At 43.9% G+C, this 16,014-nt stretch overlaps 1 protein-coding gene across 1 annotated transcript in view; it reads left to right on the top strand.

Moving 5' to 3' along the window:
* LOC311105882 (ATP-binding cassette sub-family G member 1-like) overlaps positions 1 to 16,014 on the top strand; it is a gene marked incomplete at both ends in the record, with an annotated part of 57,644 nt that overhangs the window by 1,976 nt on the left and 39,654 nt on the right. The window contains one exon of the mRNA XM_084148106.1: positions 159 to 405. Within this exon, the coding sequence (XP_084004232.1) occupies positions 159 to 405 (247 nt within the window). The remainder of the gene's footprint in view (positions 1 to 158; positions 406 to 16,014) is intronic.

Genomic DNA, 16,014 nt, shown 5'->3' with positions numbered 1-16,014 from the left:
CCCTCAACTCTGTATATCAAAACAAGTGGCGAGGCGGCCGTTTTTCAATGCCCAGCTTTAATGGTGTAACCTGCCCCACATTGTTTGCTAACTTTTTGATAATTCAATCATTTTATACCCCAAACCACCTGTTTTACCTCTCTCTCCATCACCACCAGAACACCAATGGGCCTCCTGATCTGATGCTGGACTCCAGAACTGTATGTGTATCTATCGATGATGAGGTGGAATCCAATCATGTGAGAAGTCAACAGACTCCATTATTACATGGGCATCTGAAGAAAGTGGAGAACAGTCTAACTGAAGCCCAACGTTTTTCCTACCTGCCACGTCGACCAGCAGTTAACATTGAATTCAAAGATGTCTGCTACTCAGTTCCCGAGGGACCATGGTGGGGAAAGAAAGGTGGGTGCATTATAGGCGTTTCTGAGGAATCTTATTTTTCAAATCAAATCAAACAACAGGTGTAGACTGTGTTGGTGTGTGTGCGGACCGTGTCCTTAGTGATGTGTACACCGAGGAACTTGAATCTCAACCCGCTCAACTACAGCCCCGTCGATGTGGATGGGGGCGTGCTCGGCCCTCCATTTTCTGTAGTCTACGATCAGCTCCTTTGTCTTGCTGATGTTGAGGGAAAGGTTGTTGTCCTGGCACCACACTGCCATGTCACTATAGGCTGTCTGTGATCAGCCCTACCACCGTAGTGTTGTCAGCAAACTTAATGATGGTGTTGGAGTCGTGCAGTTGTGGGTGAACAGGGATTACAGGAGGGGACTAAGCATGCACCCCTGAGGCGCCCGTCAGGAAGTCCAGGATCCAGCCACAGAGGGAGGTGTTCAGTCCCAGGGTCCTGAGCTTAGTGATGAGCTTGGAGGGCATTATGGGATTTAATGCTGAGCTGTAGTCAGTGAACAACATTCTCACATAGGTGTTCCTCTTATCCAGGTGTGAGAGGGCAGTGTGGAGTGCAATAGAGATTGCGTCATCTGTGGATCTGTTGGGGCGGTATGCAAATTGGAGTGGGTCCAAGGTGTCTGGGATGATGGTGTTGATGTGAGCCATGACCAGCCTTATCAGCATGGTGACATGCTGATAAAAATTAGGTAAAACAGATTTCAGTTTCCCTGCATTCCCTGCGTTTTTAATCATGAATCTGATTCTGGAGGCAGAGTGGTCACTAGCTGGCACAGCCACAAAGTCATAAATCAGATTTTTAACCTAACCGTAACCCTAACTTTAACCACACTGCTAACCCTAATGCAAAATCCTAACCTTAAATTAAGACCAAAAAGCTCATTTTTGTTTTCATGAATTTTTACAATATAGCCCATTTTGATTTTGCAGCTGGCCCTAGGGCTGTTGCAGTGACCGTATTACCGCCACACCGGCGGTCACGAGTCATGAATGCAGTCAAATTTCAACATTACCTTTTAGTCACGGTAATTAGGCTTCTCCAAGCTCTGATGCTGCTGTTGGTCATTAGTAGCTTACCAAACTTGCTAACTGCCTGGTACTCAGCACTCTATTGTCCCTCTAATCACTCTGACATCAATGCAAATGTATTCGAAAATCTAATCAAACACTTCATGAGAGCCCATGAGCTCATGTTGCGCAACATTTCTGTAGGCTATGGCAATTGCAGGAGAAAACAGAGTGATGGCCACTAATAAAAAGCGGAGGATCCCATAAGGCCTACTATATATTTATTTCTCAACTTTCCTAAAATTAAGCACATTGCTTATATTTATTACAGGAGTATAGCCTACCTTGCTGGCATGAAAATAAACCATGGGGAAAAGCGTCCTCTATTCGCTATTTAAGTGCATATATTACATGTATTTTGTCTAGGGCTGCAAGATATATCGTTTCAGCATCGACATTGCGATGTATGCATCCGCAATAGTCACATCGCAGAACGTGCGATTTAGTAAGGTAAACATATATCAGTCTACAATATATGTATTTTTAAAATGTTATACTAGCATTATATCTGTCTGATATAACGTAAATTACTCTGATTTATGGGTTATTGGATACACAGTTTATTATTATTATTATTATTTTAAACACGGAGTTCGTTGCTGCACGTGGTTGACATGCAGGCTCTGCTTGCGCGTGACGAAATGATGAGCGAGGAACAGGCAAAAAAAAAACGAAATGGAAAATTTGGTTGCAAAAAGAAATGCATCGTCAATAATATGGAAATATTTTGGCTACAGACAGGATGATGTTGACCAAAAACAGGTACTTTGTCGAGAGTGCCTTGCAATTGTTGCCACAACACGACCAATTTGTTCGATCATTTAAGGCGGCACCACAAATCTTCGTATGACGAGTGCAAAGCATCTCAATGCCCTCCAAAGCAAAAATCTATTTAGGATGCTAAAATGTAAAATGTAAATGGATGCCTTTGCCAGTATTACACCATACGAGAAAGGTTCCAAACGGCAGAGAGAAATCACAGAATCAATAACATTTCACGTCGCCAAAGACATGGTACCAATTAACACGGTTACCAAAGAGGGTTTTAAAAACATGATCCGGTCGCTTGACAAGCGTTATGTAATGCCATCACGCAACTATTTTTCTCAAGTTGCCATCCCAGAGTTGTACGAGAAATGCAAGGCACAAGTTGAAACAGAGCTGTCACAAGTGGAATATTATACAGCAACAATGGACTTGTGGTCCAGCCTACATAAGTCTGACCCTACACTTTATAAATGAGGACTTCCACCTGAAAAGTCGCTGTTTGCAAACTGCATTTTTCCCAGAAGATCATACATACATCCTGTATTTTTTCATATCGCAATATATATAGCAGAAAAACAAAATATCGCAATGTCAGTTATTTCCAATGTCGTGCAACCCTAATTTTGTCCGCTGCTCCTGTTTCGATACAGGTGCATGATAATGGTCCATTCTGAATCAAAATAAATGTCACACATATATTATTTAGTGTATGAAAGACAAGATTAAATCAAGAATAGTCTGATGGAATCATAGTCGCACATCTCCTGTAGCCTAGCCCATAGGCCTATATGTTTTAATAAAGTTTGTATCACAACTTAAGTGGCCAAATAACTTCTTAAAATTAAGCACATGAATCAGCTCTACAAGGGGTGTAGAGCCTAACTGGCATATATAAGCATCGTGTGAGTTTCAAGTTTGGGGAAGATAATTTTCACCATAAAAATGCATCTTTATAATAAAAGCATTACATGCATAATTGCATTTGCGGTCACTTTTGATAATGGTGTTTTCCCTTTAATGGAACATTCACACTTATAGCCTACTACCAAGTGTGAAGAAATAGCCTAATAGTTTATCAACATTTTAAGCTAAACGTTCTGATCTGTTGCGTTTTTATGCTAGTGGCTGTATTAATTTGGGATCTATCGCATCCCACAAATGTCCCAGACGATGTTTGGAATATTTATTTCTCGCACAGAATAGAATAGGTCGACTTTTGTACTATGGGGGATAGTAGATTGACATAGGCTAGTGCTTTTGCTGTTCGTTAGGCCTACTCATCTTGTTGGCTGACGAAAAGTAAATGTGGACAGTTCTTCCAATATCTTCAATATGCACCTCGGAATTGGATAACTACGCGCGCAGTTGCGTCCCCGATGCTTCGGTCTTAACTTGTAGCCTGTGAGAAAGACCCGATCACGTGACAGAGAGCCGTGTGATTGAGAGACGCTTCGGATTGCGCAGCACACACAGGGAGAAGGGCACAACACAGCACCACGGGCTGCAAAAGGCATGGATTATTTTAGGGTGCATTTCGGCCACACAAAGGGGATGCTGCCGTGAAGTTCGAGGCATTATCAAGTGCTTGTCAAATTGTGAATGAGAGACTATTTGAGTGTGTACAACCTGCCTTTCAAGCGACTTTTTTCAAATCATCATTAGAGTCGCATCATGCAGCCTTACAATGTATTAAAAATCAAAACATATAGCCCAACGTTTGTAGAACAACTAAAGTTACATGAATAACTCTAAATTAAGCATATAGGAGTACCTATTTCTTTGTTAACCACTCAACACAGAATAGCCGCATGTGCGCACTCCCTCAAATCGTTTGGAGAAAATATTTATATAGTTTGGAGAAATTATTCCTATCACTCAGTTCTGCCTCAAGAACAAGTCATATTCTAATAAATGTCAACCTGCATCTCAAAGGGGAAATCTGCAGTTGCTACATACATTTTTGGACTTATAAATTAATGAAATATACCCTTAGATTCTTGAAGAATATAACTTCTAAATGCCTCATCAGCTTAGTTCAACTGTCCTACCCGTTCAGAACCCAAAATATAAGCTTGTTTTAGTCCAATGTTTGTAAACAAACACTGTAAACCCTTAAAATATGATTAAAACTATAATTTTGAAATCATGGATGGTCAGTCCGTGCATCCATAGCTCTGTCTATGAATTTGAGAGTGGTTACATTTCTCCAGCCCATCCCTCAGCGTTTTGTCAAAGCAGTGGTGGGGTGATACTTTGCTATTATTTCAACAGCAGATTGCCCTTCTAAAGAACCAGTTTCATTGAATATTAAGTCAATCAATAGTAGGTCAATTGTTACAATTCTGTACTTACCTTTCCATCTGAAAGAGTAATGAATGTTGTCTGTACATAGTGCACTAGAGAAAACTGCAACATACAGTGCCTAGTGAAAGTCTACACACCTCTTGCACAGTCTTCACATATTGCTGCCTAATATTTTTTATTTATTTAATTAATTGTTTTTTTCCTACTCCAGATTTTCAAAGTGAAAGAACAATTATAGAAAATTCTCAGAAAAACAACAACAAATGTTAAGCTACAAGCAGCATTGCCGGGGACATTGCTTGAGACATTGCCCTAGGACGAGTTACTTCTGTACTGTTTACCATGCTTGCCAAATATCAGAACTCAAAATCAAACTGATCATGCAATATAATATGCTTTTCAGGTTTTGTGGACCATTTTCAATGATGTTGACTACTTTAAACGTCTTCTTCTCCAAGACCGCTGGACCGATCGGCACCAAATTTGGTACATAGCATCTATGTACACATGTTTTTAAATGCAACCTTTTGCAGGACTCTATTTCTAACAATATGACTGCTGTGAGCCAATGAGCTTGTATGAATGTTATTTCCTGTCCAACAGCGCCACCGTGTGGCCAAACTGAACCATACTTTACTGGTTAGCTAGACTCATATTCCTGAGCATGTGTGCCAAATGTCATCACTCTGAGTCAAAAAGATCAAGAGATGTAAACATCTGCCATTTATAGCACCACCATGTGGTCGATCTGAATATGCTTGCATAGATTTAGTCTTGACGGCGTTTGGAACATGTGTACCAAGTTTTGGTACAATACGAATATCCGTATCTGATTTATATGCATTTATGTACAAGGTCACTCCCATCTAAATGTTTATTGGTCAATAGCGTCCATGTTGTTTTAGGTACTGGTCTGGAAAATGTTGAGTTGAGAGACCTTGGTCTATATATGCTATATATAACGTTTCGACCAGATCGGTCATTCGGTGCCAGAGGAGTAGCGTTTTTGAGTGTTTTTACATTTTAAAATTGCGGAAAATCCATCATGGCGGACCTTAGGGGATCATGAGGCAAATTTGTTCCTTCTGAGGAGAGGGACCTACGTACCCATTTTTTGGACTCTAGCTCACACTGGGTGAGGGGCGTGACCTTGCAAAATGTGCATGTTAAATCAAGTGTTATAGCGCTACCATGTGGCCAATTGGCTTGCCATTACGTGTGAGGGTGTGGCCCATGGCTTTTACTATCATGCAAGGTTGCACCTTCTTAGGCCTCACCTCACAGGAATTATAATTTTGCCTTACAGAAGAAGAGGAATAATAATAATAATGAAGGCCAACAAATACAATAGGTTTCACCAACTTTGCTGCTGAACCCCTAAAAAACAAGATGTCTTGATTGCGTTTACACCCCAGAGTTAATACTTGGTGGAAGGACCTTTGGCAGCCATTAAGATGTGAATAATTTTGAATAAGATTCTACCAACTTTGCACAACTCTTAGGGCAACATTTATTCATTGTTTTTGTCAAAATTGCTCAAGCCCAGGACATTTAGTTGGGAGTCATTGATGGACAGCAATATTCAAACCTTATCTCTGATTTTGAAGCAGATTTAAGTCAGGACTGAGACGTGACCATTCAGCAACACTCAACATCTATTGGAAATCCATTCTGGTGTCATTGGCATTAAAATGTGTGTAATTGGCCCACTGAAAATTTTTATTTCATCCCAAGGTTCGGCATTCAGAAGACTGAAGCAGGGTTTCCTCTAACTTTTTATCTGGGCTTTGCTAAAAAAATTAAATATATTGCATTTGTAGATGTAATTTTAAGGTTGAAAAATATGAAGATTGTGCAAGAGGTGTGTAGACTTTTACTAGCGACTGTATAGCTTCAGAAATGTTAATCACATGGATTCGCTGAGCTGCATGATGTTACGCAATGATTGTTATGTCTGGTGGATTATCATATATAAATGAGGATTTGCATATTTGTAGGCAGAAATAGCCGCTAGATAGGATTGATTTTGCAGGGATCGTATTTTGTGGTTCAATCAAGCTTGTACCATCTAGTGTTCACATAACAAGTATCAGCTCCAGTTAGGGACCTCAAATCACCTTTTAGAGGAATCAGCTGCCCGACATCACTCCATCCCACTGAGCATTTTAAGAATCACCAACCATTATAAAAGTTGATTTGATGTTGAGCGGGACGGAAGGCTATTGCTTCAAAGACGTGCCATCATACAAATTACTGTAAACAAAGTAAGCTATTACTTGTTAGCCTTTGAATAGGCACATCCTTACTCCCTCCGGGTAAGTGATTGCTCTCCCACAAGAGCCGAGAGAGAGAGAGAGAGAGAGTCGTTAGCGAGGTTGCTTTACATTTGGGATTGGGTGCTGGTGGTAGTGTTTCTGTGAATCTGTGTTGACGCAACTGCACAGCTGGCTAGTTACTCTGGCACGTCTTTACTGGAGGGGGCCCTCCTCCCATCACATCGCAGCAAAGCACTGTGGTCTTCATTAGCACTCTCCATGGGTGTTCATTGGCATACAGACCTGCACCTTCTGTCTGTCTGTGCATCTGTCCATCTGTCTAGATCAGAGAAACATACAGACAACATTAAGATATAGAAGTGCAGAGAATACAAACATGTAATCTAATCTAACGTAACCTAATTATTAAAAGGCAGCCTACAGTAAGATGCAGTGACGCACATGTATTCTACAATAAACAAAAAACACATCAACAATGAGCATGAACGAAATGTAGGTCATCTAAAGTGAATGGACGTTTGATTTAGATGATGGGAACTTCTGTCTGACCTCATGGAATTGACCGGACGCCGTCTCGGCAACATTACAGCCTGTATTGTTCCTGCTTGACTGAAATGGAAACTGGGCCATCAAGCTGTCCTGCAAACCTTTGTAATCAATATGAAAAGGAAACTGACTGTCTTTCTGTCTCCATCTCCTGCTCAAAGCTCAAAGTGGTAGTGGCAAAATCAGATTGGACAAATATATAGTATCAGAGTAGTATGGTCTAGTTTCTTTGACTAGTCTGTGTGCTGTAGCATCATGTCTGGCATTTTTTCCTCTTTCTCTCTCTCTCTCTTACAATTGTTATGCACACTTGCACATTATAGCGTTATGTTTAAGATTCCAGACTGCAGTTTATGTCACTGAGAAATACAGTATCCCTTCTAAAGCTGGTGAGCAGCTCGGAAATCATTGCCTGACCTGTGGCATTAAGTTTGATTTTGTTGAACCCTGGAGGGATTCAAGACTCTGTAGGATAATCTGTGGTCTGTGCCTCTCATCCAAAAGGCATTCGCATTAGAATAGTTTGTTTCTCAAAAACGGGGTCAGGGCCCGCATTCACAAAGCAGCTCAGAGTAGGTGTGCTGATCAAGGATCAGGTTCTCCCTCTCATTAATTATGATTTAAAAGGCTAAACTGACCCTAAATCAGCACTCCTACTCTGAGATTCTTTGTGAATACGGGCCCAGATCTCGTTCTACATGAAAGTTATATGAAGAATAAACCTGCTGTCAGAGGACATGGATGAGGACCTCCTCTCACAAAAAAATAGCTTTGATGGTTTAACAAATGGCTATTCACTACTTTTGAATCCTTTGGTACGAAAGAGTGTATTTTCATATTGAGAGTGAAATGACAATTGAATAGTTTCATTCCAAAACGCTATATATCCATTTTCAGAAATTTGGTTAATTAGCTTTAATTGTTTGAAGAAATTATGAAAGAAATTGGTGTGTTTTTCACTATCTAATCATGGCATGGGGCTGTTCAATGACATACATGTATTTGTTTAAAATATATCACTTGATGGTTTCATTTTAGAGAGACAAATAATCATGTTTTTTATGCAAAATGCTATATATCTGCCTCACTCTCAGATAAAGAAGTAGTACTGCTAGGTTTTACACAAGAAATGTACAAATGATACATTTGTGACATCAATATTTAAATGTAAAAAATATATAATTAAATACAGTAATATGAGAACTGTGTAAAACATTTAGATCTGACATTTTTGTCATTTAGCAGATGCTCTTATCCAGAGCGACTTACAGTAAGTGCACTCATCTTAAGAAAGCTAGGTGAGACTACCACATATCACAGTCAAATACACTGACTGTATCAAACAGTAGGAACACCTGCTCTTTTCATGACATAGACTGACCAGGTGAATCCAGGTGAAAACTATGATCCCTTATTGAGGTCACCTGTTAAATCCACTTCAATCAGTGTAGATGAAGGGGAGAAGACAGGTTAAAGAAGGATTTTTAAGCCTTGAGACAATTGAGACATGTATTGTGTAACGACAGATGCTGGGAGACAGGAAGCAAGTGCAGGGTGAGGATTTAATAATAAATATACATGAAACAAAGCAAGAACAGCATCTGGACGAAAGAAACAAAACAACATCATTGCAGACACAGGGATCAAACTGAGGAACAGACAGATATAGGGGAGGTAATAAAGCAGTGATGAAGTCCAGGTGAGTCCATTGAAGCGCTGATGTGTGTAACGATGGTGACAGGTGTGCGTAATGATGGGCAGCCTGGCGCCCTCGAGAGCCAGGGAGGGGGAACGGGAGCAGGCGTGACAGTTTTGTTTATGTGTGCCATTCAGAGGGTGAATGGCAAAAATATATATTTAAGTGCCTTTGAATGGGGTATGGTAGTAGGTTTGAGTGTGTCAAGAACTGCAACGCTGCTGGGTTTTTCACGCTCAACAGTTTCCTGTGTGTATCAAGAATGGTCCACCACCCAAAGGACATCCAGCCAACTTGACACAACTGCGGAAAACATTGGAGTCACATTGGCCAGTATCCCTGTGGAACGCTTTTGACACCTTGTAGTCCATGCCCCGACGAATTGTGTCTGTTCTAAGTTCAAATGGAGTGCAACTCAATATTAGGAAGGTGTTCCTAATGTTTTGTACACTCTGTGTATACATGATACAAACATTCCATTCCAGCTAAACAATGGATATATAATGTTTAGCAAAAAAAAAAAAATTCATACACATCTAAAATCTATGAATAAGAAATCTGAGAACAGTAATATTTTACACACACACATGAAGGTACCCATAAGCAATCATTTCTGATGAAAAATAATAATAATTGAAAAAGCGGTTGATATAGCGTTTTGGAAATAAACTCTTCAATTGAATATTTGGGGGGTCAAAGGCAATCTGGCCCAACCCAAGGCTGCCACTTTTTATTACTTATGGAGAACCCTAGACTAGGCTAAATTTTAGGACGTTTATTATCGCCAAAGGGCATCAAGTCAAAGTACATACAGACAACATTAACATATAGAAGTGCAGAGAATACAAACATGTCATTATCATTACAAGGCAGCCTACAGTAAAATGCAGTGATAGGATTAGGAATGATTAGCAAAGCATCATAGGTAGAAAACATGCAGTGGAGCACATGTATCTATTCTTCATCAAACCAATGAGCACGAAGGAAATGTAGGGAATCTAAATTGAATGGGGACTTCTGTCTGACGTCATAGACTTGACCTGACTTAATTGTCCCAGCCGGTATTGTTCCTGATTGACTGAAATCGAAACTGGGCCGTCGAGCTATCCAGCAAATCTTTGTAATGCATCCGAAAAGGAAACTGAGAACACTCTGTAGCAAGTCATCTGCAACTGCAGCTAAGAGAGCCTGAGCTGCTCTCAGCCGGTTACTATCGGTCAGCAAACTGCAGTAACCCAGATGCAGTGGGGGTGGGGCTGATGATAACACAGTGGGATGCCATGGGCTTTGCACTCGCCAAGATAGAAACTAAAACGGATGCTGCGTGAGCTGCCTTTCATCTCTTAAAAGAGCAATGGCTAGTGGGTTTTTTACAGTAACAAATGTCTAATGCTTCAATTCTTAATTGACCGATGGAGCTGTGTGCATCATACAATTCACTAATAATAATACACCTATAACGTTAATTTTAGATGTCAAATCGTCCTCAACCACATTTCAATTCATTATGCCACTTAATTTAGAACCTGCATTTATTTGCATAGCTAGTTGTGATGATGGTTTAAAGGGACATTACACAATTTTTCAACCTTAATATTCATCTCCAGCACTACCCCAACATCAACATACAGTATGTGAAAATGGCGCGTTTCTATGTTTGTAGTCAAAAAAGGCATCATCTAGTGTGCATCATGTGATTTCAACCAATTATGAGTAGGCATTGCCTACTAAATTGTTAAAATCAGATGATGCACACCATTTTTGAACACAAAACATAGACATTTTGAAATGTCCTTTTAACTAGACTCAGGCCTACAGTGTAGTGCATGGCTGTGACCTGTCTTTGCTGACTGACCATCTGTCTTACTGAGAGGATGACGAGGTATGGCTATCACCCTTGAAATCCATTAGCTGATGTGTCAGTTTGCGCTTAAAAGACCTTGATGTATTTCACCTAGGCTGAACCCTCTAGACATACAGACATGCCATTACTCTGCCGTTTACACCAAATAGTATTGGTGGTGATGAGAAAGTGTGCATGCTTGCTTGTGTGCGTCTGTGTGTGTGTGTGTGTGCGATCGAGCATGACAAAATGTTTTGCTCCCCGTTTTTAAAGCACATCAGAGGACTAATATCCAAGGACTTAGGCCACTGTAAGCTGTTGTTTGTTGGCATGGCTCTATATAGCTTTTTTAGAAATGTTTGTAAGGAGTCTGATCCCTGATTTATTTTTATAGAATTCACACAACTGAGTCAGACTCTTTTTATGTCAGCTTTGATTGAAAAGAAAAAGAGCTCTGCCCTGGTTACAATCTCTATAGGATTTTCAACTATCTTTCAGGATCCTACAGGATCATGGGAAATATTTATAACAGGGTAGTACAACTGAGTCACTGTCACTAAGGGATGTCAGCATCTACAATATGTCTGTCAGAGCATGGCCACCTGCACTGGGTAGGCTGGGTTGGATTACTCTCAGATTTGTGCCACTGATGATCCCTGGGATATCCTGGCGACTTTAGCAATGTGTTCAGATCTGCATTTAGATGAGTGTTAAATTAATACCTCATTATTGCACTCAGGCAGTGAGAGAAAGAGAGAGATGGTGAGTGAGAGAGTCACACTTGTCTTTAAGCTCACACTTGTCTTTTCTAACTAGTACTGATTTTGTAGATTTTCTGAAGGAGGTTTTTGGCTGCTGTGCTGAGATGCTCTTCTTCCAGGGTATTCTATCATCCATGACTGGAGGCGACAGACCCCGTAGACACATCACCCTGACCATGGTGTCCTGTGACTTAGGCAGTGCAGCAGCCTCCCCTTGATGTCCCATATTCTCAAAGTCTCTCAGAGTAGGAGTAGCCTACTGATCTAGATTCAGTTTTGCCTTTCAGATCACAATGAATAGGAAAGGGTGGGACATGATCCTAGATCAGAACTCCTACTATGAGATACTTTATAAATAAAGGCCCAAATCACATTGGGACATAGTGAGTCCATGAGAGAGCTGCTGTAGTGCCCTCTGTCCAGGAGCAGAAACATCCCAGCAGGCCCCCAGGGACACGTCATCTAGAAAACAAAACATCAGACAGATATTATCGACCTATTCATATTATTAAGTTATATTACTGTATATACAATTAGTATATATATTTTTTGAATTATTAACTTATGTAACTATGTAACCATTATTTGGCACCGCCATGAGGATGTAAGCATATAAGTTATTTAAAGCCACACTGTCATTTTTTTCTGTAATTTCAAATAGTGAAATATATCACATATATTTGAAAGAATATGTCACGTTCGTTGAAGGACGGGACGGACCAAGGCGCAGCGTGATATGCATACATGTTTATTATAACGAATAAACACAACGACAAAACAACAAACTAAACGAAACGTGAAGTCCAAGGTAGACACAAACAACATACCTTACACGGAACAAGATCCCACCACCCACTAGTGCCAATAGGCTGCCTAAGTATGGTCCCCAATCAGAGACAACGAGCTACAGCTGCCTCTGATTGGGAACCACACCGGCCAACATAGATCTACACATAATAGAACTACAACATAGAATATATATAACAAAGAATATACACACCCTGACTCAACATACAGTGGGGAAAAAAAGTATTTAGTCAGCCACCAATTGCGCAAGTTCTCCCACTTAAAAAGATGAGAGAGGCCTGTAATTTTCATCATAGGTACACGTCAACTATGACAGACAAATTGAGAAAAATCACATTGTAGGATTTTTAATGAATTTATTTGCAAATGATGTTGGAAAATAAGTATTTGGTCACCTACAAACAAGCAAGATTTCTGGCTCTCACAGACCTGTAACTTCTTCTTTAAGAGGCTCCTCTGTCCTCCACTCGTTACCTGTATTAATGGCACCTGTTTGAACTTGTTATCAGTATAAAAGACACCTGTCCACAACCTCAAACAGTCACACTCCAAACTCCACTATGGCCAAGACCAAAGAGCTGTCAAAGGACACCAGAAACAAAATTGTAGACCTGCACCAGGCTGGGAAGACTGAATCTGCAATAGGTAAGCAGCTTGGTTTGAAGAAATCAACTGTGGGAGCAATTATTAGGAAATGGAAGACATACAAGACCACTGATAATCTCCCTCGATCTGGGGCTCCACGCAAGATCTCACCCTGTGGGGTCAAAATGATCACAAGAACGGTGAGCAAAAATCCCAGAACCACACGGGGGGACCTAGTGAATGACCTGCAGAGAGCTGGGACCAAAGTAACAAAGCCTACCATCAGTAACACACTACGCCGCCAGGTACTCAAATCCTGCAGTGCCAGACCTGTCCCCCTGCTTAAGCCAGTACATGTCCAGGCCCGTCTGAAGTTTGCTAGAGTGCATTTGGATGATCCAGAAGAGGATTGGGAGAATGTCATATGGTCAGATGAAACCAAAATAGAACTTTTTGGTAAAAACTCAACTCGTCGTGTTTGGAGGACAAAGAATGCTGAGTTGCATCCAAAGAACACCATACCTACTGTGAAGCATGGGGGTGGAAACATCATGCTTTGGGGGTGTTTTTCTGCAAAGGGACCAGGACGACTGTAAAGGAAAGAATGAATGGGGCCATGTATCGTGAGATTTTGAGTGAAAACCTCCTGCCATCAGCAAGGGCATTGAAGATGAAACGTGGTTGGGTCTTTCAGCATGACAATGATCCCAAACACACCGCCCGGGCAACGAAGGAGTGGCTTCGTAAGAAGCATTTCAAGGTCCTGGAGTGGCCTAGCCAGTCTCCAGATCTCAACCCCATAGAAAATCTTTGGAGGGAGTTGAAAGTCCGTGTTGCCCAGCGACAGCCCCAAAACATCACTGCTCTAGAGGAGATCTGCATGGAGGAATGGGCCAAAATACCAGCAACAGTGTGTGAAAACCTTGTGAAGACTTACAGAAAACGTTGTAGTTGACGTGTACCTATGATGAAAATTACAGGCCTCTCTCATCTTTTTAAGTGGGAGAACTTGCACAATTGGTGGCTGACTAAATACTTTTTTTCCCCACTGTATAAGAGTCCCCTGAGTCAGGGCGTGACAGTACCCCCCCCCCCCCCCCCCCCACAAGGTGCGGACTCCGACCGCACAACATAAACATAACAGGGTAGGGACCGGGTGGGCATTCCGCCTCGGAGGCGGATCCGGCTCGGGGCGTGACAACCTCTCACTCTCCGCCTCCCTGTTGCGCCCCTGGTCCGGTCTGGACCTCGGCGCGCAACTTCCCCTCTCCTTCCTCCCACGATACGCCAGGCCCTGTCTCGACCCTGGTGTGGGAGACTCCGAACCTGGAGAGGGGCTGACGTCATGGTCTGGACTGGAGCCGCTGACCGGAGCTGGACTTGGCACCGGTGGAGCGGACTGCTCTGGCTCCGGAGTGGAGCCGCTGACCGGAGCTGGATCAGACACTGGTGGAGCGGACTGCTCTGGCTCCGGAGTGGAGCAGCTGACCGGAGCTGGATCAGGCACCGGTGGAGCGGACTGCTCTGGCTCCGGAGTGGAACAGCTGACCGGAACTAGATCAGGCACCGGTGGAGCGGACTGCTCTGTCTCCGGAGTGGAGCAGCTGACCGGTGCCGGACCAGGCACCGGTGGAACGGGCACGGGCCGTGCCGGACTGGACAAACGCACCACAGGCTTGGTGCGAGGGGCAGGAACGGGCCGGGCCGGACTGGCGACGCGCACCACTGGTTTGGTGCGAGGAGCGGGAACAGGCCGGGCCGGGCTGGCGACGCGCACCACTGGCTTGGTGCGAGGAGCAGGAACAGGCCGGGCCGGGCTGGCGACGCGCACCACTGGCTTGGTGCGAGGAGCAGGAACAGGCCGGGCCGGGCTGGCGACGCGCACCACTGGCTTGGTACGAGAAGCAGGAACAGGCCGGGCCGGGCTGGCTAGGCCTGACCAGGCACCGGTGACCCAGGCACGGGCTGTGCTGGACTGACGACGCGCACCACAGGCTTGGTGCGGGGAGCAGGAATGGGCCGGACCGGGCTGACGACGCACACCACAGGCTTGGTGCGGGGAGCAGGAACAGGCCGGGCTGGGCTGGCGACGCGCACCATAGGCTTGGTGCGAGAGGCAGGAACAGGCCGGACCGGGCTGGCGACGCGCACCATAGGCTTGGTGCGGGGAGCAGGAACAGGCCGGGCCGGGCTGGCGACGCACACCATTGGCTTGGTGCGGGGAGCAGGAACAGGCCGGGCCGGGCTGGCGACGCGCACCATTGGCTTGGTGCGGGGAGCAGGAACAGGCCGGGCCGGGCTGGCGACGCGCACCATAGGCTTGGTGCGAGAGGCAGGAACAGGCCGGACCGGGCTGGCGACGCGCATCACAGGCTTGGTGCGAGGGACAGGAACAGGCCGGACCGCACTGGGAAAACACACCACTGGCCTTACCCGGGGATCAGGAACGGGCCGGACCGGACTGGCAACACACCTCAGTACCTCTCGCCGTGCCTCTACATTTTCCTTCCCTCTACTCGCCAATGGCTCCCGTAACCCGGTGGCCTTCTCTCCTCGTCCACTAACTCGCCCCTTATATGCCTCCAGCAGCCCCGTCGTCCACGGTGTGAGCCCCCCCCCCTAATTTTTTGGGGGGTTTGTCTCTCCCCCGTGGATATGGCCTCCATGGCTCTCGCCAGACTCTCCATCCTCTGCTCCCAAGTCCAACCTCTCTCCTCCTCACGCGGCTTGACCCAGTCGAGGTGGATATCCGCTAGAGTTACCTCTGGCGTTGGCTCCTGGACACGCTGCTTGACCCAGTCGAGGTGGATATCCGCTAGAGTTACCTCTGGCGTTGGCTCCTGGACACGCTGCTTGACCCAGTCGAGGTGGATATCCGCTAGAGTTACCTCTGGCGTTGGCTCCTGGACACGCTGCTTGGTCCAGTTTTGGTGGGATCTTCTGTCA

Source organism: Coregonus lavaretus (assembly GCF_964263955.1).
Source record: "Coregonus lavaretus genome assembly, chromosome: 30".
NCBI lineage: Eukaryota > Metazoa > Chordata > Actinopteri > Salmoniformes > Salmonidae > Coregonus > Coregonus lavaretus.
This window is presented reverse-complemented; position numbering and strand designations above follow the sequence as displayed.